The 23,656-nt window shown below is 38.4% G+C and overlaps 1 protein-coding gene across 3 annotated transcripts in view; it reads left to right on the forward strand.

Moving 5' to 3' along the window:
- The window catches only part of Trappc8 (trafficking protein particle complex subunit 8), a 75,292-nt gene that overhangs the window by 22,571 nt on the left and 29,065 nt on the right, over positions 1-23,656 (forward strand). For 2 of the 3 annotated variants that reach the window (XM_034518079.2, XM_076912942.1), the window contains 11 exons: positions 1,022-1,175; positions 4,173-4,266; positions 6,098-6,354; positions 6,911-7,026; positions 8,875-9,025; positions 10,448-10,548; positions 12,516-12,621; positions 16,963-16,983; positions 17,725-17,856; positions 19,551-19,775; positions 21,461-21,569. In XM_034518079.2, coding sequence (XP_034373970.1) covers positions 1,022-1,175; positions 4,173-4,266; positions 6,098-6,354; positions 6,911-7,026; positions 8,875-9,025; positions 10,448-10,548; positions 12,516-12,621; positions 16,963-16,983; positions 17,725-17,856; positions 19,551-19,775; positions 21,461-21,569 — 1,466 coding nt within the window. The remainder of the gene's footprint in view (positions 1-1,021; positions 1,176-4,172; positions 4,267-6,097; positions 6,355-6,910; positions 7,027-8,874; positions 9,026-10,447; positions 10,549-12,515; positions 12,622-16,962; positions 16,984-17,724; positions 17,857-19,550; positions 19,776-21,460; positions 21,570-23,656) is intronic. The other variant, XM_034518081.2, reaches the window with a different exon arrangement.

Raw genomic sequence — 23,656 nt, forward strand, 5'->3', positions numbered from 1 at the left:
CCACCACTGCCCGGGAAAGTTGTTTTTTGTTTTTTGTTTTTTTTTAATCTGAAAAATAGCTCAAGGCTTCACCTACTCTAACTTTTTCAAGAATAAAGAGTGAGTCTGTATAATGAGAACTTCATCTGCTTTGGTGTAGTCCTCTTTTCTTCCCAATCCTATACAAAATTTCTGATGTTATAATTTTCATTTATTAATAAGTAGTTTAAAAAATATTTTCCAATTATGTTTTCTGAAGATGAGTTCCCACAGTTGACAGAAAACTGCTGATCTGTGTGTTTGAAGTAGCTCTTTGGAAATAGGCAGTCTGCACTATAGCATGTGGGAGCTCCTAGGTGGTCTGCGCTGTAAAGAAACTAATTTTGCTTTCTGTAGTTCCCCCAAACTAATTTGGCCATCAGAATTGCCTATGCAACAGATATGACTGTCTTGGAGGTAGGTTTAATGATCATGAGTTTTTGTTTACATTTTTGTATTCTCTAAATTTTCGGTTTTGCCTTTTTGGGGCATTATTCATGGATTGATGCTCAGGGTTAAGAGCACTGCCACTCTTGTGGATGACTCAGAGTCATGTCCCAGCACCTACGTGGCAGCTCACAACTGCTAATAATCGAGCCCCGGGGGATCTGATACCTTCTTCTAGCCTCCTTGGGCTCTTACATGCAGGTAGTGCACATCAGATCTATGCAGGCTTGCGGGCGCACACACATGCATATTTCAAAACCTAAATAAAATAAAATTTATTGTCTGGACTCACTGAATATTGCAGTGGCTAAAGGTTCTTGCTGCTAAGGCTGATGACCTGAGTTCAGTCTCCACAACCCATATAGTAGAAGGAGAAAACCAACTCCTGAACTTTGTCCTTTGATGTTCATACAGGCAATGTGATATGGGTCCTTGACCTCCCCACATAAATAAAAATATAAAGACAAGTAAAAATTTAATGTCTGCTAAGTTCTGGCTGAAGTTTGTCTAAGGTTATTACAAAGGTTTTTTTTTTTTTTTTTTCTCGTTTCTTTAGAGCTGAATCAATTTATGAAGAAATGAAACAGAAATATGGAACTCAGGGCTGCTATTTACTTAAAATCAATTCTCGAGCACCAAATCGAGCATCAGATGAACAGATACCAGATCCTTGGAGTCAGTATCTCCAGAAAAATAGTATTCAAAACCAGGTACATCTAAAAACTGAACCACACCACAAAAATTATATTTAAATTTATTTCAAAATGATATGACTATAGATTTTTTTTTATTTTATTTTATTTATTTTTTCCGAGACAGGGTTTCTTTGTGTAGTCCTGGCTGTCCTGTCCTGGAACTCACTCTGTAGACCATGCTGGCCTCAAACTCAGAAATCCGCCTGCCTCTGCCTCCCAAGTGCTGGGATCAAAGGCGTGCGCCACCACCGCCTGGCTGATTTTTCTTTTTTTGAGGGGTGAGTCTTTATAACTGACTGGTCTTGAACTCATTATGCAGATCAAGCTGGCCTCAAACTCAAAAAGATCTATCTGTCTCTCTTTGCTTGTTGAGTGCTAGGATCAAAGGTGTGCACCACTAGGTTGTGAAGTTGCTCTGTAGCCTAGACTGTCTATTCCTATCTCTTAAATCATCCTGCCTCAGCTTTCCAAGTGTTGACATTTTTGATATGCACTAGCATGGGTCTAGAAAATTTTTATTGGTTTTGTAACCGAACATAGTGAGTTTTCAAAGCCAAAACAAGCACAGCCAAGACATACAAGAGGCGAGAAAGACATACAAGAGGTGAGAAAGATGTCTTACATGCAACAGGCAAAACGAATAGGGGAATCATTTTCAAAACAATGCCACTTTGATTAGAGGAAACACGAGGATTTCATTTGGGGTCCATTCCTAACCTTTCTCTGTTATTTCTTCCCAAGCATGCTCAGTTTAAGTTCACAATTTGAAGAAACAATAGATGTATTGTTGAACATGCTCAGTTCAGAGTCATGGAGCACATGGTGACAGGAAGGTTAAAGTGACAGATCGACATGTCTTTGCTCATGCTCAGTTTGCACCATAAAGTTTTAGCTGAAAATAAAGGAAAGGATGCTTTGAAGGCACATTAACATAAGATCCCTCCCCTGAAGGTACCTGACTTGCTTAGTGGCTAACACAAGCACTAATATGACTAGTTTTGATCCATCAGTATAATCACTTAAGTAAAATGGTTCATTTTGAGAAGTGAATTACATATTTTATCAGTTACTTTCTGTTGCTGTGGTAAACACCATGAAGAAAGGGTTTGTTTTACCATACAGTTGCTGAGAAATTAAGTCCATCATGGTGGGAAGGGCATGGAAGCAGGAGACTAAGGCTGGCCTGGCACTTAGAAAGCAGAAATATCATTTTTCTTCTATACACAGGAAGCAGAGAGCAAGCAGGAAGTGGTTTGAGGTTGTAAACCCTCAAAATCTGCCCCAAGTGACATTTTTCCTCTAGCAAACCTCAACTTCAGGAAGGTTCTAGAACTTAGCACCACTAAATGTCCCATCACATGAACCTATGGGAGACGTTCCTCGTTCAAGCCACAGCATATACTAAGACTTGAATTAGATTGGCCAGCCATATAGAGATAAACATTTGGATTTATCTGTTTAATTAACCAAGAATGTACTGAGGAGACAGAGAGAGGCAGATGGATTTCAGTGAGTTCAAGGCTAGCCTGGTATTATGCACAGTGAGACCCAGTCTCACACCCCCCTCCCCAAACCCCCATCTCCCAAATTAACTAAGAATGTTCTTAGTCTGTTCTGTGTTACCTCCTTGTTGGGGTTGCCGTCTTACATTTTCACTATGCTGTTCTTCGGCCACTTTGTGGAGCTCATACTTTGTAGTTGAGCTAGTGATGGTTATTTGATAGTTGAAGTGGATAGTTGTAAAGCTTATTTTTTAAAAAAGTTATATAACACAGTGAGTTACTTGGTAGAGTCAGTGCCAAGTCCTTTGGTTTATTTGGTTAGTAGAAATTTGACTTTTTAAGCTTGGCAGTGGTGGTGCACACTTTTAATCCCAGCACTTAGGACAGGTGGATCTCTGAGTTTAAGGTCAGCCTGGTCTACAGAGAGAGTTCCAAGACAGCTTGGTCTATAATGGAAAACCCTGTCTTAAAAATATAAACAACAACAAAAGGATTTGACTTTTTTGTTTAAAAGGAAAATTTTTTTAAATAAATGGAAAATATATTTTGTATAGCTATCCTACTTTATTTGCTCTTTATGTGATATTTAAAAGTCATTTTAAAAGTTTATTTAATTATTGATCTAAAAGAAATGTTGATTAAAAATTTATTTTCTTATTTATTTTTCTGTAATGTAGAATTTTTAATCTAGACTTAGTCTTTAATATTTTACTCATTTTAAAAAAATATTTATTCATTTATTGATTTTTACTTATAAATGTGAGTTTCTGCAGGCATTGGAAACCCTGGAATTGTAGCCAAGGGTGGTTAAAGATTATTGATGTGGGTATTAGGAACTAAACCGGGGTCCTCTATAAGAGCAGTAAGTGCTCTTAAACACCAATCCATCTCTCCAACTCATTTTACTCATTTTAATATTGAAATAATACTGGCTTTCTTTCATATTTGCTAGGGGGGAGGGGATCTTTATACATAAATGAACTCAAATCAGCTGACTATACAACAGCTTTTTTTTTTCTTAAACGTTCATGTCATGTAGTAGTACTAGTGTAGGTTTCGGGGACGGCCTGAGAGTTCAGTGTCTTTCTAGAACTGAGCATGTGTTGGGTATTTCTCATAGCCCTTCAGTATAGTTAGAATCCACTCTTGCTAGCAATTACGTTTATGGCCTGAGAGATTTTGAAGTTGTTCTTTTCTCCTCCTGTTTCTGGTAGGCTTTTTCTTTGCCATTATTATTTCTTAGGATTCATGGGCATATTTATGTGCCTATATAAACATCTGCATGAATATTGAGATGCATTTGAAAATGGAGATTGTCTAAATGCAGAAGAATTAGCATAGTTAACTGAGTAGGAAAGGAATTAAAATACAGCATGAAAGAATAGAGGGCCAGAAGACAAGAGTATTGCTTTATCAAGTCCATGAAGCCACATTAAGCAGGAGAATCATAGGTATTAGTATATTTGGCTGTATTTAAACATTGCTAATGCTTTGCATTTTGTTTTGCTAGGAATCATATGAAGATGGCCCTTGTACTATGACCTCCAGAAAGAATTCTGATAGTAACTTGCTTTCATTGGATGGACTAGATAATGAAGTCAAAGGTCTTGTTATGCTCTCTAAGTTCTCTTTTGGCTGAAAGTATTTATTGTTATTAAGGCACTCTTGTTGGGTGGTGATGGCACATGCCTTTAATCCTAGCACTCAGGAGGCAGAGGCAGGCAGATCTCTGTAAAAACAGACAAACAGACCAGCCTGGTCTACAGAGCTAGTTTCAAGATAGTCAGAACTACCCAGAGAAACCCTGTCTCAGACATACAAACATCGTTGACATATCCCCAGCCCCTTTTCTTTAAAAACTAAAAAAAAGATTTATTGTAAGTTATATGTGTTTATCTGTCTGTGAATGCTGGTACCAGAGGAGGTCATACGCATGAGATCCACCTAGAGCTAGAGTTACATACAGATGTTCCTGAGCTGCCTGATGTGGATGCTGGGAACTGAACTCAAGTCCTCTGCAAGAGCAGTGCATGCCCCTAACTACTGAGCCATCTTTCTAGCCCCAACTCTTTCTTTTCAGTTTTAAGATAAGGTCTTGACTAAGTTATCAGACTGTACTTTAAATGAGTATTTTCTTGTCTCAGCTCCTTAAGTAGCTACTGCTCTTGCAGAAGACCTAACTTTGAATTTAAAGTTCTCTTTTTGTACTTCCTAGTACTGGGAGATAGCCATGTACCAACATACCTGGCTCAAAAGTTAAGAGTTTTGCCGGGTGGTGGTGGCGGCGGCGCACACCTTTAATCCCAGCACTTGGGAGGCTGAGGCAGGTGAATTTCTGAGTTCGAGGCCAACCTGGTCTACAGAGTGAGTTCCAGGACAGCCAGGACTACACAGAGAAACCCTGTCTCGAAAAACAAAACAAAACAAACAAAAAAAAAGTTAAGAGTTTTTTTTCTGATTTTATTCAGTCCTTTGAATTCTGGTTTTTGTTGTTGTGCTATAGTAGTGAGTCATGAGGGCTACAGAGAGGGCCCAATGGTTTCTGCTCTTGCAAAGGATCCTGAGTTAGATCTCAGTACCCTCGCCAGACCACTCACGACTTTGTACTTCAGCTCCAGAGGGAACCTAATGCCCTCTGCTAGCCTACATAGGCTTCATGTACACACAGACAACAAATTTTTTAAAATTGTCATTCCTGGTTCAATCAAATTACTAATATCACATTAGAAAGAGAATAGCAGTCAGATTTCTCTTTCAGAAAGCTAGGGAAATGTGATATACAGCATAATATCCCAAGTTCATATGATTTTTAGAACTATATTCCTGTATTTAAGCTGTAGTTTTGATAATGATAGCTCCAAAATTTGTTTTGTTGCTCTTATTGTGTAGCGTAGACTGTCCTGGAACTCATTGTCTGCCTTTGAACTTGAGATCCATTTGTGTCAGCTTTCCAAGTGTTGGGACTGTAGGCATGCGCCACCATGTGCATCTAGTGTAGTTTTTATAGCTCACTTGCGTATTCAGCAACAGTGTATTGTGTAAGTCAGGCTCCTTCGTGCTGCAGGAACACTCAAGCGCCTTAGTTTAATTAAAACGTTTATTACACATTTATGTACATATGTATGTACATGTATGTGTGCATGCACATGCATATAGGCTCAGTGTCCTATATGTGGAGGCCAGTGAACAACTTGTAGTATGCTGATTCTTCACATGTGGATTCCAGGGTCAAACTCAGTTGCCAGGCATCTTTCCCTAAACCATCTCACCAGTTCAAGCCTTTCATTTGGAATGGGAAAATGTCAATGGTATTTCACCTCAGTGTACGCAGAGAGAAGGGGAGCATCATCTTTTTTTTTTTTTTTTAATAATATGGTAGTTTTGTTACGTTTTTGTTGCATTCTGAAAGTAAAGGAGAGATTTGTTTTTCGGTAGATGGCTTACCAAATAACTTCAGAGTTCATCCACTTCAAATAGACCAGTGTGGTGACCCTCCTAACAATACCGATGGCTCAGATTATGCAAAGTCTGCTGCTTCAGTACACGAGACAAAGAAAGCAAGTACTGGAGTGATTCGTGGTGCTCGTTTAACACTTACTGATCATGATAGAATTCGACAGTTTATACAAGAGTTTACATTCCGTGGCCTTTTGCCACACATAGAGAAAACAATTCGTCAGTTAAATGATCAGGTAAGACTTAAGTTTTTTTTTTTTAGGTTATTAATCTTCAAATTAAGTCAGTGAGTTTAAGACTATTAAAAGTTTGATTTGTATTTAAAGTTTTGTTTTGATTTTTGTTTTGCTATAAACTATGAAAACTGACTGAAATTATTATCAGTGGTGAAGTTCTCCTGAACCCTAGATAAGCCATATTCATTTTCATTTGGATTTCTTTAGTTTATTAGACAAGTTAATTTTTAAGATTTATTTATCAAATTTCATTTTATGTGTATGAATGTTTTGCCTGCATGTATGTATGTGTACTATTTTTCATACTTGGTGACCACAGAGTACAGAAGAGGGCACTGGAGTCCTGGAACTGGAATGACAGATTGATGTCAGCCATCTCTGCAAGAACAACAATTACTATGAGCAACTTAGTCATTTCTGCAGCCCCTAAATATTTTTAAAATTAGTGTTAATAAAATAATCGTTTATTCACTATAATATAAAGCTTAAATGTTTTTTTGTTTGTAGAAAATATTTCAAGCCTTTATATTTATCAACATGTTAATTTTTTTCCTAGCTAATATCAAGAAAAGGTTTGAGTCGATCTCTGTTTTCTGCCACTAAGAAATGGTTTAGTGGTAGTAAAGTTCCAGAAAAGAGCATTAATGAGCTGAAGAATACATCTGGGTTGTTGTGAGTAAAATATCACCATATGTAACTCTATCGTGCTTAACTTTGTCTAGTGTTTGAGTATAAAAACAGTGATTGTCTTTTTAGTTTATTTTCATACTGGTCAAAACTCAGATACTTAAGAAAGAGACTATTTAAATTCTGATTTACAAAACTCTTACTGGACTTTTTTTTTTTTTTTTTTTTTGGTTTTAGAGACAGGGTTTCTCTGTGTAGCCCTGGCTGTCCTGGAACTCACTCTGTAGACCAGGCTGGCCTCTGCCTCCCAAATGCTGGGATTAAAGTCGTGCACCACCACTGCCCGGCTCTTACTGGACTTTTAAATGACTTTATTTTTTGAGATGGAGTCTGACTCAGAACCCGGGCTTGCTTGGGACTTGTAATGATCCTACTTCAGCTCCCCATGTACTGGCATTACAGGTGTGAACTACTACCATTGGCTAAGTGTATATTTGAAAAGAAATTTCTTCAAAGGAGCACAGGTTCCCACCATTGCTCTTAGTTGCTCACTTAACTAAGACCCTTTTGCTGAAGACTCCACATGGTTTGATTGCAGAACACTGAGAAAGTAAATGGACCAGGACAGTTTCCTCCCTGGTAATTAGCTATCATGATAACAGAAGGTGCTATATAAACTACTGGGAAAAAGTCATTAGTGGGGACTGGAGAGATGGCTCAGCGGTTAAGAGCACTGACTGCTCTTCCAGAGATCCTGAGTTCAATTCCCAGCATCCACATGGTGGCTCACAACTATCTGTAGTGGGATCTGGTGTCCTCTTCTGGTGTGCTGAAGACAGCGACAGTATACTCACATAAATAAAATCTTTTAAAAAAATAAGTCATCAGTGGACTTACTCGGCATTACTCAGTAGATGACATTGGATGTCACAGCACCCACTTGCCAGGTCACATGTACTGGTACAGTAGTGGTATGGCAGTTATGTGGGTAACTAATTGCTTTTAGGTTGGATTTGCGGCCTGCACCAGGAGTGAATTCATGTCTGATATGGTAAATCTGTCAATAGTCCATGGCTAGAGTGGTGAAAGTAAAAACAAATAACGTACAATATCATTTTATTTTGTGCCTGTTTATTTAAGAAGATGGAGTTAGATTAGTTAGATTGGATATTCATTACTAGCCATTTTTGTCTAAAGTGTTTTAGCACATACTTGTTATCTTTAGACACACCAGAAGAGAATATCAGTTTCCATTACAGATGGTTGTGAGCCACCATGTAGTTCTGGGAATTGAACTCAGGACCTCTAGAAGAGCAGTCAGTCTTACCACTGAGCCATCTCTCCAGCCCTGGTACATAGTATTTCAAAGGCAACATCTTGCTGAATTGCCATTCGTTCTTGTTCTTCAGCTTGGTGCTCTCCTGCTTCAGGCTCTCAAGTACTGGTGCATCAGTCACCATGCTGGGCTGCTCGGCTTACTGTTCTAAAACAAGGAATACGTTTAGCAAATTTCGTTTCTTACAAAATCTTGGTTTAATGGAAAATGACTAGTCTATTTGGATTTAAATTTTTTTCTGAGATGTATATAAGTAAGTTATCTAGTTTTAACCATTTATTTACTTTAAAACTTGTCCATGGGACAAATGCTTATCCGCAATTAAGAAGTTTCCAGGATTGTAAGATAAACGTATTTATTAACTTTTGACCTCAGGTAGTTTTGGAAATTGGTACTCTTTTTTTTTTTTTTTTTTTTTTTTTTTTTTTTTTTTTTGAAGATAGAATTTTAAAATAGATAAAATTCATGTTCTGGGGTAGTTGAATAACTTCGTCTATATTTTATATGTGATGGTGTGATAGGCTAAATAAATCATAAATTATTTCTTTATGTTCTAGGTACCCACCAGAAGCACCTGAGCTTCAGATCAGGAAAATGGCTGACTTGTGCTTTTTGGTGCAACATTATGATTTGGCTTACAGTTGTTATCACACTGCAAAGAAGGATTTTCTTAATGATCAAGCAATGCTTTATGCAGCAGGTGCCTTGGTTGGTACTGTTTATTTATTTTGTGATCCTGGGAATCAAGCCTGGGGCCTCCTTGCCTGCTGAGCTTTATCCCTAAGCCTTTGAAGCAGTTTTAAAAATTAAAATTGATAGTCAGCACTTCAGTGCTTATGGGCTTTCTCTCCAGAGAAGTGTCTCCTTTCTCTTCCTCTTTGTATAGTTCTGTGCTCAGAGCAGGCTTTACTTCCTCCCTCATCCTCACATTAGAAACTCCTCTTTATCTCAGCCCCACCAGGAGGCATTAGGTATTTAGATTGTATTCCCCAGCCAGGCTAAGCTGTGCAACAAGGTGTGTAGGCCACCTTCCAAGTTACCAGTCTGTAGTTTTATTCGTGCTTTGATATGCAAATGAGTGTGTTTCAAGAGGACTGTTCCAAAACTCGTGTTTATTACTTTTACAATAGCTTTTATAAAACTGCAGGTATTTTCAGTTATGGACTTATAATGTTATAATAAGTACATCTTACTTTTCAGTACAAAACTCTTCTCTCATATAACTGCTAAGAGCTTAAATGTAGTATTTATCACATATAGATAAAAATAGGAAAAGTGTACAGCCATATAGCATAGTTTTTGTGTGTAACAATAGATTATAGATTGAATATTTGGTGGTATCTTAATAAAGTTATTTCTTAAGTTGGGCAGTGGTGGCGCATACCTTTAATCCCATTATTAGGAAGCAGAGGCAGTTAGATAGATCTCTTAGTTCAAGGACAGCCTGGTCTACAGAGAAAATTCCAGAACAGGCCAGGACTACATGGACAGACCCTGTCTTAACAAAACAAAACAAAATTATTGCTTAAAATGTTCTCACTTACTGATGTCACAGTCATTTTGGTTTATATATGTTGATATCTGCACAACAAAATCACCTCACAACAAATTTTTTAGGATTTACCTTTGTTGTGGCTATTTCAGGATACGCTTTTAAATTAATTTTTTTAAAAGACTGGGTCTCTATGTAGCCTACCTAGCCGAGAACTTACTGTATAGACCAGGCTAGCCTCAGAATTCAGGGATCAGCCTACATCCACCTCCCAAATGCTGGGATAAATGGTGTGGAACATCATACCTGGCAAAGACCAGAATTGCAAGTCAAAACAGATTATGATTTTGAGTATGCATTAAACTAAAATTTATGCATAGGTGCTCTGAGACCTCCAGTATTTGTTTGTTTGTTTGTTTATTTTTGGTTTTTCAAGACAGGGTTTCTCTGTGTAGTTCTGACTGTCCTGGAACTCACTCTGTAGACCAGGCTGGCCTCGAACTCAGAAAGCCTGCCTCTGCCTCCCAAGTGCTGGGATAAAAGGCGTGCGCCACCATTGCCCGGCCAGTATTTGTTTATTGAGTGTTAAATATGAGAATGTTTCTCCTGAAATCACGGTGGTTTTTTCCCTCCTTTAGGAAATGGCAGCAGTGTCAGCCTTTCTTCAGCCAGGAGCTCCTAGGCCATACCCTGCTCATTACATGGACACAGCAATTCAGACATATAGGGATATCTGCAAGTAGGTGGCTGTGATAGTATATTTTGCCCATTTTGAGACTGCTTTGGTATTTATAAGTAGTTCTTTGCTTTTCATGCTTTAGGTTCTCAAATGATGTTGATTTAGAGACCAGTTGAAGAGAAAATAGTACTTGTCAGTTCCTAGCTGGGCTGTATGTGTGGATACATGTAGTGAGGTTCTGTATTACATTGGGGGACATTTTTGTTCTGTGATATTTTTCATTTTACCTACAGAAATTAGCCATTTTGAATTTTTTGTCGTCAATTAGGCAGAAACACAAAGAGTGAAATAATCCAGACTTAGGGAAAATGAGAAGTAGTGACTACTGTTAGAACTTTTACAAGACTATCAGCTGGGCCAGATGTTCATGCAGTGTGCCTAGGTTCTATAGCTGCCACAGAGACACAGAAATAAGTTTTCTCTACAGGTTTGCTGGTAAAGGCCAGTGGGAAAGTACACAAGAATTGAAAGTACGGAAAGCATTGGGGGATGGATTTAGAAAGGCTTGGAGATAAATTTATGTTAGGAGCCTTAACTGTCAGTTCTTCCTAAACAGGAGTTAAGACTTAGGTTGTAGTGAATGAAAATTGCTGCATATCTGAGTAGACTCATCATTTACTTTTGACTTATTAGTTTGGTAAATTTATCCGTGACTTCTTTTTAATGTTGCTAGATTGAGCCCAGAACTCCTGACTGAGTTACATGCCTAGCTCCCTGATGTTGTAGAATGGATAAGATAGAAAAATCATTTTGAGCCCTCTGTTGTTCATATAGCGGTAATAGTAATAGCAGTGCTTACAATAAACAGCACCTGTAGGGCTGGCGAGATACTAGTGGGTAAAGATGGTTGCTGCCAAACCTGACAGCTTGAGTTAATCCCTGGGGCCCACATGACAGAGGAGAGAATTGACTCCTAAAAGTTGTCCTAACCTCCACATGAATTCTATAATGAAAGTGCATTTGTGCCCCCTCATGAGAATACACACAAGTAAATATAAAAATATAATACAAATAAAAATTAATAATTTGTTAGAAATGAACAGTTTATAGAATTTAGGAACCGAGCCTTCTACGACTATAGGTGTATTGAATATTAGCAGTTTATCTTTGTGTTCACCAAGGCATATTTAGGTATTCAGGAATACCTGTTTGAAAATAATTTGTGGAAAGTATGACATCATTAAAGCATTTGCTTGTTTTTCGGGGTGTGGGTCTTATGTAATTCAGGCTAGATTGAATTTGCTATGTAGCCGAGAGTGATCTTAAGTTCCTGGTCCTCTGTTTCCACTTCTGGAGTGCTAAACTCACATGGGTAAGCTTACTTTTTCTTTTAATAGACAGGTTCTCACTATGTAGCCCAGGCTGGCCTGGAACTCACCATGTAGACCACGCTGGTCTCCTACTCACAGATCCACCTACCTCTGCTTTCCATATTCTGGGATTAAAGGTGTGTGATATTATGACCAACCTACTATACTTATTGAGAGTAATATCCCCCAACATTTTAAATTTTTTATGTGTGTCTGAGTATGTGTATGGACATGCCACATGATATGCATATGCAAGTCAAGGACAACTTCAGAGTTTTTTTCTTTCCTTCCAGGATTATAGATGCATACCACTAAAAATGTGCAGCCTTGCATTATGGTTCTTACTTTAAAATTGTCTGGTGACAAAATGTGTTGGGCTGGGCATCTATCTTATCATTTGCCAGGCTCCCAGTTTGATTCCTACCACCTCCAAAGAGAATAAAGATATGAGGATTGCTTTTTTTTTTTTTTTTAATAGGTAGGAAACGTCAGACTTCTTTTCCTAAATCTTGATCATTTTATTGGAATTTGAGAACATTGACAGAAAGGGAGCAAATTGGAAGCTACTGGAAGGAAACTCTTTGACTGCATTATAACTTTGATGTGCTAAAGAATTACTACAATGCTGATTATTTTTCCTTGTTTGTTTCTGTTTAGGAATATGGTGTTGGCTGAAAGATGTGTGTTGCTTAGTGCTGAAATTTTAAAAAGTCAAAGCAAGTACTCAGAGGCTGCAGCTCTTCTAATACGGTTGACAAGTGAGGTACTGGGCTATATAGTGTTTGATTTCCTTAGTTTGTAATGAGGTGCTGTCTAAGACATAAAATAAGGAAGGGCTCTCAGGATTTAAACACTGCTAGTTACTTGATAACTTTACTTGAAAGTTTTGGGGTTTTTTTGGGGGTGGGTGCTCTATTTTTATTTATTTTTCTTAATTTTTTGGTAGTAGGAGGAGCTTGAGACAGTTCTTGTAGTTCATGCTGGCCTTAAATTCTTACCAATTTTCTGGCCTAGCCATCTGATTATTGAGGATTTCAGTCATGAATACTACACTCAGCTACTGTATCTTCTATAATTTGAATCTATTGGAAATTATGTTTTAAAGTTTATTTATGAGTGTTTTGCCAACATGAACGTCTATGCTTCATGCGTGTGCTTATTGCTCACAGAGGTCAGAAGGAGTCAGACCCCTGAAACTGGAGTTAGTGGATGGTTGTGAGCCTCTGTGTGGGTGCTGGAAACTGAACACTGGTTCTTTGCAAGGGGAGCCAGTGCTCTTAACTACTGAGCCATCTTTACAGCCCTAACTGAATTTATTTTGTTTCTATATTCTCAGTCTACTATTCATTATTAACTAACCATGACAGTGTATATGGCATCTTGTTTGATATAAGTTCCATGCTATGTACAGTTATGCATGTATTTCAATTTAATATAAAATTAGGGCTTAAAAATGCTAGAACGGTGAGGTGGTGAGTGAGTAGAGGAGCATCCGCATAGAGGCAAAGGGGAGGGGAGGGCATGGGAGGTGCTGTGGAGGGGAAGCTGGGAAGGGGGATATCATTTGAAATGTAAACAAATAAAATGATTAATGAAAACATACACACACAAATCACCAAAATAGTAAAAAAAAAAAAAAAATCATTGGGATGTTTAGCCTCTGCTTTTACCTTACAACCATTTAAAGAAAACCATTAAGCTTTAAAAATGCATCCAAAGTAGATAAATCTAAAAGATGACTAACCATATTAGTCTACTTTGGATGCACCCAAGGCATCTTAAATTAACATATCAAAAATTTTAAACCGTTTTACCCAATACTTTTGTGACATGTTATCGACAGTCCACTTTCCTTGCTCAGGATGAAGAGCTTTGCAGTGCTTGAGGTACTTCCTTGTGTATTCATCCTGTCACAGGATGGACTAGATGTTGGTAATGGCTGGGCATGCTTTTTATCCTCAGACAGATACTTTGATTCATATTTCAAAGGTCTCTGAAAGCCCACTGCTTTTTTTTTTTTTTAATTTGTTACTACTATCATTGTGTGTGGTAAATAGTGCCACTCCCTAGTGACTTAAGCATTCTAAACATTCAGATATGAGCCTATGGTGGCTGTTCATGTTCAGACCATTTGGTCTTATTGAATATGGGTTCTTGAAGTGTACTTATACTCCAAAAGCAAATCTGATCCTGACCTTGAGTGGTACGTTATGTTTTTCAATCTAGGGTTATCAGTGAATATACAAAGAATTTATGGTCCAGGAAGTTTTGTTTTTTTCCCCTTGCTTAAATGTGTTTGTCTTTCTACCCCCATATATAAAATAAAATTTCTTTAGAGTGCTGCTTGTATTATAACCTTTTTAGTTTTTTTTTAAACTTTACTTTCTCAAATCTATATGATTTGTCATTTTTTTGCTTTAGGGAATGGGTAGGAAAAGGTTCTATAACATTTTCCCAGAATTATGAATTTGCAATGACCTTTCCCTGTTTATCCCGCCTTCTTTGCTTCTCCTTGTGTTTGCCTCACATATGCCAGGCAAATTCTATCCTACTAAACTACAATGTCCACCCCCCATCCATATATATATGTGTATGTGTGTGTGTGTGTGCAATATCTTGAATTTTAAGTGTATTTTTTATTGTATATATTTTTATGTTTGGCACGTGTAAAGAAGTCAGAGGACAAGCTTGTAGAGTTATCTAACTTTTAGGTGGATTCTAGGGAATTAACTTTTGGGGAATAAACTTAGGTTATCAGGCTTCTGTGGTGAATGTTTTTATCTTTGAAGTGATGTCACCAAGCCCCTGTTTGCAGTAACTTGATGGTAAAGATTTGAGAGACAGAGTATGTTTGAAGCCAGTAGTCTGCCTAATTTGTTTCAGCTTATTTAATTCATGATGTGGGCTTAAGATCTTTCTTGAATTATTTAGTCCTATGGTGCTAAATTTGAGAATGCTGAGTTTATCATGTGGGTTCAACTGGTTTGTACATTGAGTTACTGGAAAACCATTACTGATTTGTAGAAAACATTCTTTAAGTAGGATATCCAGGATTAGTACCTACACGAGTTTTGCTGTTTAATGAAATTGAATGAGATAGAAAGAGGGGGGAGGGGGAGGGAGAGGGAGAGAGTATATGTGTGTATATGTTTGTATGCACGTGCGTGCATGTATCTCCGTGTGTATATGTTCACAGAGGCCAGAATTTTTGGATTCCTCTGGAGCTTGAGTTATAGGCAGTTGTGAGCTTTCCAACATGGGTGCTGGGAACTCTACTATGGTTCTGTAAGAGGTCTTAACTGCTGAACCATCTCTCTAGCTTTAGAAACTAGACTTTTTTTTTTTTTTTTTCATTTTTCTCATTTACTTTACATCCCAGTATCAGCCACCCCCTTTCTCCAGTAACCTCTCACTCTGATCCTTCCTCTGTTCCCATCCTCCACTTCTTTAAGAAGGAACACTCCCTTCCCCCAGGTATCACCCCTGCTGGCTCATTGAGTCACTGCAGGACTAGACACATCCTCTCCCACTGAAGCCAGACAAGGTGGCCGACTTAGGGGTACCAGATCCCATAGGCAGGCAACAGGTTCAAGGATAGCCCCTGCTCCAGTTATTGTGGGACCTGTGTGAAAATCAAGCTGTACTTCTGCTACATATGCAAAGGGGTGGGGGTCTGGGTCTGGCCCATGCTCACTCTTTGGATGATGCTTCAGTCTCTGGGAGCCTCCAAGGATCCAGGTGTTAGTTGACTCTGTTGGTCTTCATGTGGAGTCCCTGTCCTCTCTGGGTTCCTCATTCTTTCCCCCCAACTCTTCAACAACACTCCTGAAGCTCCATCTAATGTTTGGCTGTGGGTCTCTGAATCTGTTTCCATTGGCTGCTGGGTGGAGCCTCTCGAAGAACTGTTATACTAAGCTTCTATCTGCAAGCATAACAGCATCTTTAATAGCATTACAGGTTGGTTCTTGCCCATGGGATGGGTCTCAATTTAGGTCAGTCATTTGTTGGCCATTCCCATGGTCTGGGCTCTGTATTTATCTGTGCGCATCTTGTATGTAGTACATATTTTGTGTCAAAAGTTTGTGGGTGGATTGTTGTCCTCATCCCCCACTGAGAGTCCTGCCTGGGTACAGGAGGTGATCACTTCAGGATCCATATTCTCCACTGCTCATCACTGCTAGGAGTCTAATCTCCTTTGATGAGAATATTTATTTATAGTATATTTTTTGGCAGCAATTTGTCTGCAATGATTAGAATTTGAGATTGCCTAATTTTTATTAATTTCTTGTTTCTACTTCCAGAAATTTGTGTAATAAAAATATCTGAGTAATTACTGAGGTTTTCTTTTCTTTTTTGTTTTTAATGACTGAATGTGCTGACATGCAAGAAATGAGGTGGGAAGGCTATGGATTTGAGATTCAGCCAGAGATGTGTAGAATTCTAGACCAGCCTTAAGCTACATAGTAAGCTTTTGTCTCAGGAAGCAAGAGCAGGAATTGTAGCTCAGGAGTGGAACACTTGTGTAGTTTCAGTTCCCGATGACACACACACACATGCACACAGAAGTTAGAAATATACTTACTGAATCGTCTTTATAGTAGCAAAAAAGTAATGTGTGATTAATTGGTGACTAAAACTTATGAAGTTTTATATATTGGAATATAATCTTTTTTTAGAAGAAGTGAAATATATAAATGGGTTGTAAAAAAAAAAGCAACATATCGAATATACTGCCACTTGGATATAAAAATGTATGTGTGTGTCTGTTTTCATACATACCTGTTTAGGCACATAAGCATTCATGCATATGGAAAAAGAAACTGAAAAGGTAGCACCAAACTGGAAACAGTCTTCTGCAATGATAGCTTGGCCTGGCAAAGATACTCACTTTTTTTGGTAGTTACTTTAAAATAAATAAATAAATAAATACATACATACATACATAAATTTTTATGGGGTCATGGAAGTATGTCTCTAAAACTTTAAGACTGTTCAAAGATAGTTTATAATAGTGGTCTGTTTGATGTAAGTAATTTGTTGAAATAATTGCATTTAAAAGTCAATGTTTTCTGTTTTCAACTTTCCCTGGGGAAAATAATGGCAGCAGAACACATGGAAGGGCCTGGTAAGTTCAGCTTGAGGCTGAGGACCTAGAGAAAGTTGGGGAAAAGTTGTTGATTCTTAATCAGCAAACTTCATCACTTTCTCCCATATTTCTGAAGCAATGGCTTACCAGGAGGGGAGGCAGTGAGGCTGAGTTGTGGCAGCCCCTGGTTGGGCAGGGTCAGGAAGGTGGGAACTGCTTGCAGTCCTCCTGTCCTAATTTGCAACGAGCCTGTGAAAAAATTGAAGGTTCCTTTAAGCAAATGTTCTTTAAAAAGTCATAAATTAGCTTGCATCATAGTCTACATAATCTAACCTGAATTCTTTGGGGAGAGGTTTACATTAAATATGCTGTTAGTCACCAGGTAATATCCAGGAGAAACTCAGTTGATAGAATTTTTTTTCTGTGTTTTGTGTTTTAGAGTTCATCTTTAGTTAGAACGTCTGTATTCAACTCTCAGTTCTATTCTGCTGCCCACTTTTAACTGCTCCGAGGGACTGCAGTTCTTCAGTGATTTAGTACATAGTGTACATCATAATTGGCCATTTGGATTGTATTAAAAGGGTCAAAAAAGGTCATTTTTTTGGAAGTCTTTTTAAATAAATTGTGTGCTGCGTGGCGGAAGAATTGAGATTAGTTTGCACTTTGGTCTGTGTCCTCTTCTGTTCCAAGCTACACCTTGGCTGTGTCATATGCTAGGAAACAAAAGCTTGTCTGCTTTCACTTTTATTGCTAACTGTTCTTTCTTTTGCACATTCACAGGATTCTGATCTCCGAAGTGCACTTCTTTTGGAACAGGCTGCACATTGCTTCATAAACATGAAGAGCCCCATGGTTAGAAAGTACGCATTTCATATGATCCTAGCAGGCCACCGTTTTAGTAAAGCAGGGCAGGTAAGCACATTGTCTTTAAAAGGTTGTCGTGTCTGGAAAGAGGCTTGTCAGTCAAGAGCTGTTCCAGACAACCTGAGCTGGGATCCCAGCACCCACATTGAGTTCTTCACAACTGCCGGTAACTCCAACTGCAGGGATCTGATACCCCTTCCTGAACTGCCAGGGTTTCTGCACTTGCCTGGGAACACAAACCCACGTGTGTATACATAATTAAAAGTAAAAACAAATTTTTTGAAGTATTTTTTTTGTTTTCATTTTCATCATTTATTTGTGTATTCCTCTTTTTAACTTTTAAAAAAAAATTATGTGCAATGATGTTTTGCCTGCATATATGTCTGTGTGAGGGTGTCAGATATTGGAGTTACAGACAGTTGTGAGCTGCTGTGTGCTTGCTGGAAATTGAGCCCAGGTCATCTGGAATGGCAGTCAGTACACTTAACCACCGAGCCATCTCTCCAGCCCCCTTGTTTTTGGTTTTTTAAGACAGGATTTCTCTGTGTAGCCCTGGCTATCCTGGAACTCACTCTGTAGACCAAGCTGGCCTCAAACTCACAGAGATCCACCTGCCTCTGCCTCCCAAGTGGTGGGATTCTTGTCACACTTTTTTATGTTTGCTTCTTTCTGTATGTGTGCTCATGTGTGTGTGCATGCACAGGTGTGCATGTGTGTGCTCATATTTGTATATGCCCGTGTGTGAAGTCAAGACAACTTATAGGCATGGTTGTCATCTTTCTACAGTGTGGCTCCTCTGGAATCAAACTCTGATTGTTAGGCTGCTGGCAAGCCTTTACCTTCTGAGAGCTTGCTTGCTCTTACCCACTTGCCAACTTTTTATGATTTAATCCTAAAAGTTGAAATAAATAAATTTTACTGTCAGGTAAAAAAAAGAAAAAAAAAGAAAAAAAAAAACCAACATGAGATTTGGGTTTAGATATATACAGGATTAAAATCTTGATGTATAAAGTTTGAATTTGGTTACCTAACTTTTCTGTGACTCAGTTTTTCATTTTATTGTTGTTAGTGTTGTGTGTGTATAAGGTCACATGGTATTGTGGTATTGTATGCCTCTGGAAGTCAGAGGACAACTCTTTGGAATCAGGTTTCTCCTGTTACTTTGGGGGAATTGAACTCAGACCTTTAAGCCTGCATGAATGTCTCTCTCTCTTGAGCCATCTCACTGGCTCCCCTGTCTCTTTATTTAGTATAGGAGCCTACGCCCTGTAGGTTGGTACCACTATATTCAGGATGGGTCTTCCTTTCTCAGTTAAATCTTTCTGGAAACTCTTATAGACACTCTAAGAAATGTTTTTCCACATCGAGTCTAAATCCAATCAGATTGGCACTGACAATCAGCCGTTACCTATTCACAGAAAGAATTTGAAATAAATTGAGCAATGACTATTTTCCTTAGAAGTTGATCTTAGAGAAATACGGGGCAGAAGTCAGAACAGACACACATGTACACTCACACTGCCGACGGCTGAGGAGACCTAACCTATGCTTCTACATAGAGTTGTGTGATGGTGAGGTCATCCTAATTGTTAGCTTCAGTTTCTCTTTATCACATTTTCTTTTAGTGGATGAACAAATGTCTTGTTTATATTTGTGTATATCTCTGCATGTGTTTATGCTTATTTTCTTCCAGTTCAAGGCATGTTTAAACTATAATACATGTTTCATTTATTTTCTTACAGAAAAAGCATGCTTTACGCTGCTATTGTCAAGCCATGCAAGTTTACAAAGGAAAAGGCTGGTCTCTGGCAGAGGATCACATCAACTTCACCATCGGGCGCCAGTCCTACACGCTCAGGCAGCTGGACAATGCCGTTTCCGCTTTCAGACACATTTTAATCAATGAAAGCCAACAGTCGGCTGCTCAGCAGGGAGCCTTTCTCAGAGAGTATCTTTATGTTTATAAGGTAAATACTTCTCTTTAGCAATAAGCATTCAAATTATTATTTTCAGGAAAAACATGCTTATTACTGGCCTTAGAGTAATAAAATGGTTTTATTGAAGAGTATATAATTACCTGTTGTAAAAAAGTTGTCGAAAGTTTCTTGGTTATAGATTGGTGCTGCATGACCCTTACACAGTTTTTAAAAGAGAATTTTAATATTTCAGTAAACATTGTTTTGTAGCATTTCTCTATCTTTTTTTAAAAATAGATTTTAATTAAAATAGAATTATGTTACTTTCCCCTTTTCCTTTCTTTTGAGTATCTCCCATACCCCCTCTTCTCGAACTGATAGCCTCTTTTTCTTTGATAATTTTTTAAATTTCAATTTATTACTTATTTAATCATTTGGGTGTTTTTTGTTTTGTTTGTTGTTTGTTTGTTTGTTTTTTATGTGTCTGTGTATTACCTTTGTGCCTGATACCTACAGAGGCCATAAGAGGTGTTCAATTCCCTCTTACAAAGATACCGACAGTTGCGGTGCTGGGAATTAAACCACAGTGCTCTGGAAGAGCAGCCAGTGCTCTTTGCTACTGAGCTGTCTCTCCAGCCCTTTTCCTTTTGAAGTAGGTCTCAGTCTTTAGCTAGGCTGGCCTCAACTGTTCATCTTCACCCTCCTGCCTTGGTTTCAAGCACTGGTACTACAGGTGTACAACAGCCACATGTGCCTTTAATTTGAAACTGTTTTTGGAATCTTTCCAAGAAATACTTTAAGATTTCTAGATTTGTTGATTATTTACTTTCTTTTCTTTATTTATGAGTCACGGTCTTGTAGCCCAGGATGGCCTAAAATTCTTTGTGTATCTGAGAATGAATTTGACCTCCTGATTCTCTAGCCTCTTACCTCACAAGTGCAGGATTGTAGGCATGCTCTGGGCCTACTTTATCGCATCTTTAAAAGATTGCAGCTGATTTTACAAAACAATGGATCCTCCTACAATCCTTAGATGCATGCACTCCTTTCTTTTCCTGATAAAAGATAAGGTGTAGATTTATTGCAAGTGTTATACTGTAATTTAGGTAGATAGAACCATACATCATTGCTGGATAGGAAACTTAAGATGTTTAAACCTTCCCCTTCAACACCTGTGAAAGGTTGAATATGTTATCTTCCTCACAGGAAATAACTTCTTTTAAATTTAAAATTGGACCAGTTAAAAATTGGCAGATAGGATGCCATAAGTCAACAAGAAGCAAAATTCAGTGAAGTGCCCTTTGGGAGTTTAAAATGCAACAGAACAAAGATCTTACCCAGTTGAGTGCTCTCTAGGAAGTTTCTAGACAGCCTCTGCTTGCTAGGGAGCACTCTACCACTGAGCTATCTCCTCAGCCCTCCTACTTTGCCTTTTGACATAGGGTCTTGCTGAGTTGCTCAGGCTGGCTCTGAACTTGCCCTGAGGCCCAGGCTCCTCAGCTGAGTAGCTGGAGTTAGCTATAGGTCTGCACCAGCAGACCTGGCTAGCAAGGTTCTCTAGAGTGAATGACGTCGAAAGTTCTCAATTATAAATTTTTAAGACTGGTATATAAACCAGTACTTGTATGTCTAAACTTCCTTGCATAACATTTTGATACCCTGTGTATTAATTAGGAAATATGAAATAATGTAGTTTTCTTGAAAACTATTTTCTCCTTCTTCGGTATTTCTCCCAGACTGTAAATCAGCTGTCACCAGATGGCCCGTTACCACAGCTTCCTTTACCATACGTTAACAGCTCAGCAACACGGGTTTTCTTTGGCCATGACAGACGACCAGCAGATGGTTAGTAAACTTTCGCTTGGCCTAGTTACCGCATGACTATCTCTTTGAAATGTTCTTTCTCCAGTTAGAAATTATAGCCACTACTTTATTGTTTTTCTTTCTAGTCCAAAAAGTAAAAACAAAAAAACCCCAAAAGGTTGTGATTCATTGTAGCAGCTTTTTTCACATAAGAAGTGCTTATTACTCTATCACCTTGGCAAGCATATTTAATGTTTGTTATATACTATATTCAGTGCATATAAAACACCTTTAAATACAACATTAATTCTTTTTGTGTAATTACTGAGTTTAGTTTGTGTAAAATCATATTGTAATGAACATGCATAAAACTTAGCTTTTAGTTGATTTTTTTCTGTTCTGATACAAGGTCCCCAAGCTAGGTGGAACTCTGTATAGACCATATTGTCCTGGAACTTGGAGCAAGCCTCTGCCTTTGTCTCTCAAGTGTGGGTTATAGTTAGTTGTAGGCCACCACACCCAGGCGAAGTTAACTTTTTTATTATAAAAGTATATATAGAAGCAGGAAACACAGTTTACTCCTCTACTTGTACGATTATATTTTTAAGGTTAAAAAAATATAGACAGAATTCCATGTAGTCCACACACAAACTTTGTTCTTTAAGGTGGCCTTAAGCCAATTCTCTTGCCTTTTTCTCTGAAATGCTAGGATTACTGGTCATATGTCACCATGCTTAATTTTGTGTGGTTCTGGGTTTTGAATTTAGGGCTTTGTAGTGCTAGGTAAGCACCCTCCAACGAAGCTGCGTTACTACTCCTTTTAAATAAATACAGTTTTTTCCTCAGAGGTGAGGCTGAAAAGGTCTTCACTCATTGGATGTCTTAGTTCTTGGTGAGTGGTGAGCTGCACATTTTCATCATAGATGTTTTCATATTTCAGCTCAAGTTGTTCCTCCTTCAAATCAAAATTAACTTCATTGATTTTGCCCCTGGTCTGCTTTTCCTCCCGGGCATGTTGCACACTAGGCTGGACTGGAGGGAGTAAAGCTTAAGCCAAGTGGATCTCTTAGGCAAGGTCTTGGTTGGTCTTAGTGTGGGAGAAACCTCCTGCTTCAGAGATGGTTTTCAGTGAAATGCAGAGAAGCTTTCTCTTTTGGGAGGAGCAAGAGCTATGTAAACCTTGGGTTTTCAGGGTGAGTGTACATCATTAGCTGGGCATTCTTGGAAGGCTTCATTTGCATGAAGAAGCATTCCAGTGCTTGCTGGATATATCCTTATAACATGAGAGAAGTTAACCTGTAACCTGGCCACCTGGCTGTATGACTACTTCAGGTTGGCATAGGTGGAGGTCACAAGGCTACTTGTTCTGGAACATGCAGGCCAAGAGCATAGAGGAAGTAGTCCTACTCCTGCCGGTCTCAACCTCACTCTGGCTCAGGACTGGCTCCCTGTCACACAGTCTTCTGGCCCCCACAACTTTACATCATGATTGTTTTTAATAGCAAAAAGACTTTGATGTTTTTACAAAATTTACATATGCTACAGGGCCTGAATGAGCTGTTTCTGCATGCTTACTTTAGATAATGGAACATAATGTTGAGTGAAAAAAATCATTTACAGCTTAAATTTGAAATACAGAAACCAGTTCTATTCATTGTTTATGTATACACTGATAGAATTTGCAATAAATATGCAAATATGCCTGAAAGTGCTAGGATTTAAGCACCAGGAAAAGCGATGCCCCTGGAGATGATGGGGGTGTTAGGGTTGGGAGGAGTGTGGAGAGGGCCCTGACTTTTGCTATAATACTCTTTCTGTTAAAAAAAAAAGTCAGGATCATGAAATGAAAGCTAACTTTAAAATTTTTAAGATATGAGTTTGACTAGATGGCTCAAGAGGCATTAATGGTACTTGGTGCAATCAATGCCTGGTGACCTCAGTTAAGACCCAAGAAGCCACATAGTGGGAGTGGGGAACTGATGCCCAAAAGTTGTCCTCTGACCTCCATATTTATGCCAAGTATGCACCCCTAACACAAATAAATAGATTAAAAAAGAAAATAATTTAATAAAAAGCTGTAAGATATAAACACTGGGACTATTGAGGCAGCTCAGTGGTTAAGAGCATGG

The sequence above is a fragment of the Arvicanthis niloticus genome, chromosome 14 (genome assembly GCF_011762505.2).
Source record: "Arvicanthis niloticus isolate mArvNil1 chromosome 14, mArvNil1.pat.X, whole genome shotgun sequence".
NCBI lineage: Eukaryota > Metazoa > Chordata > Mammalia > Rodentia > Muridae > Arvicanthis > Arvicanthis niloticus.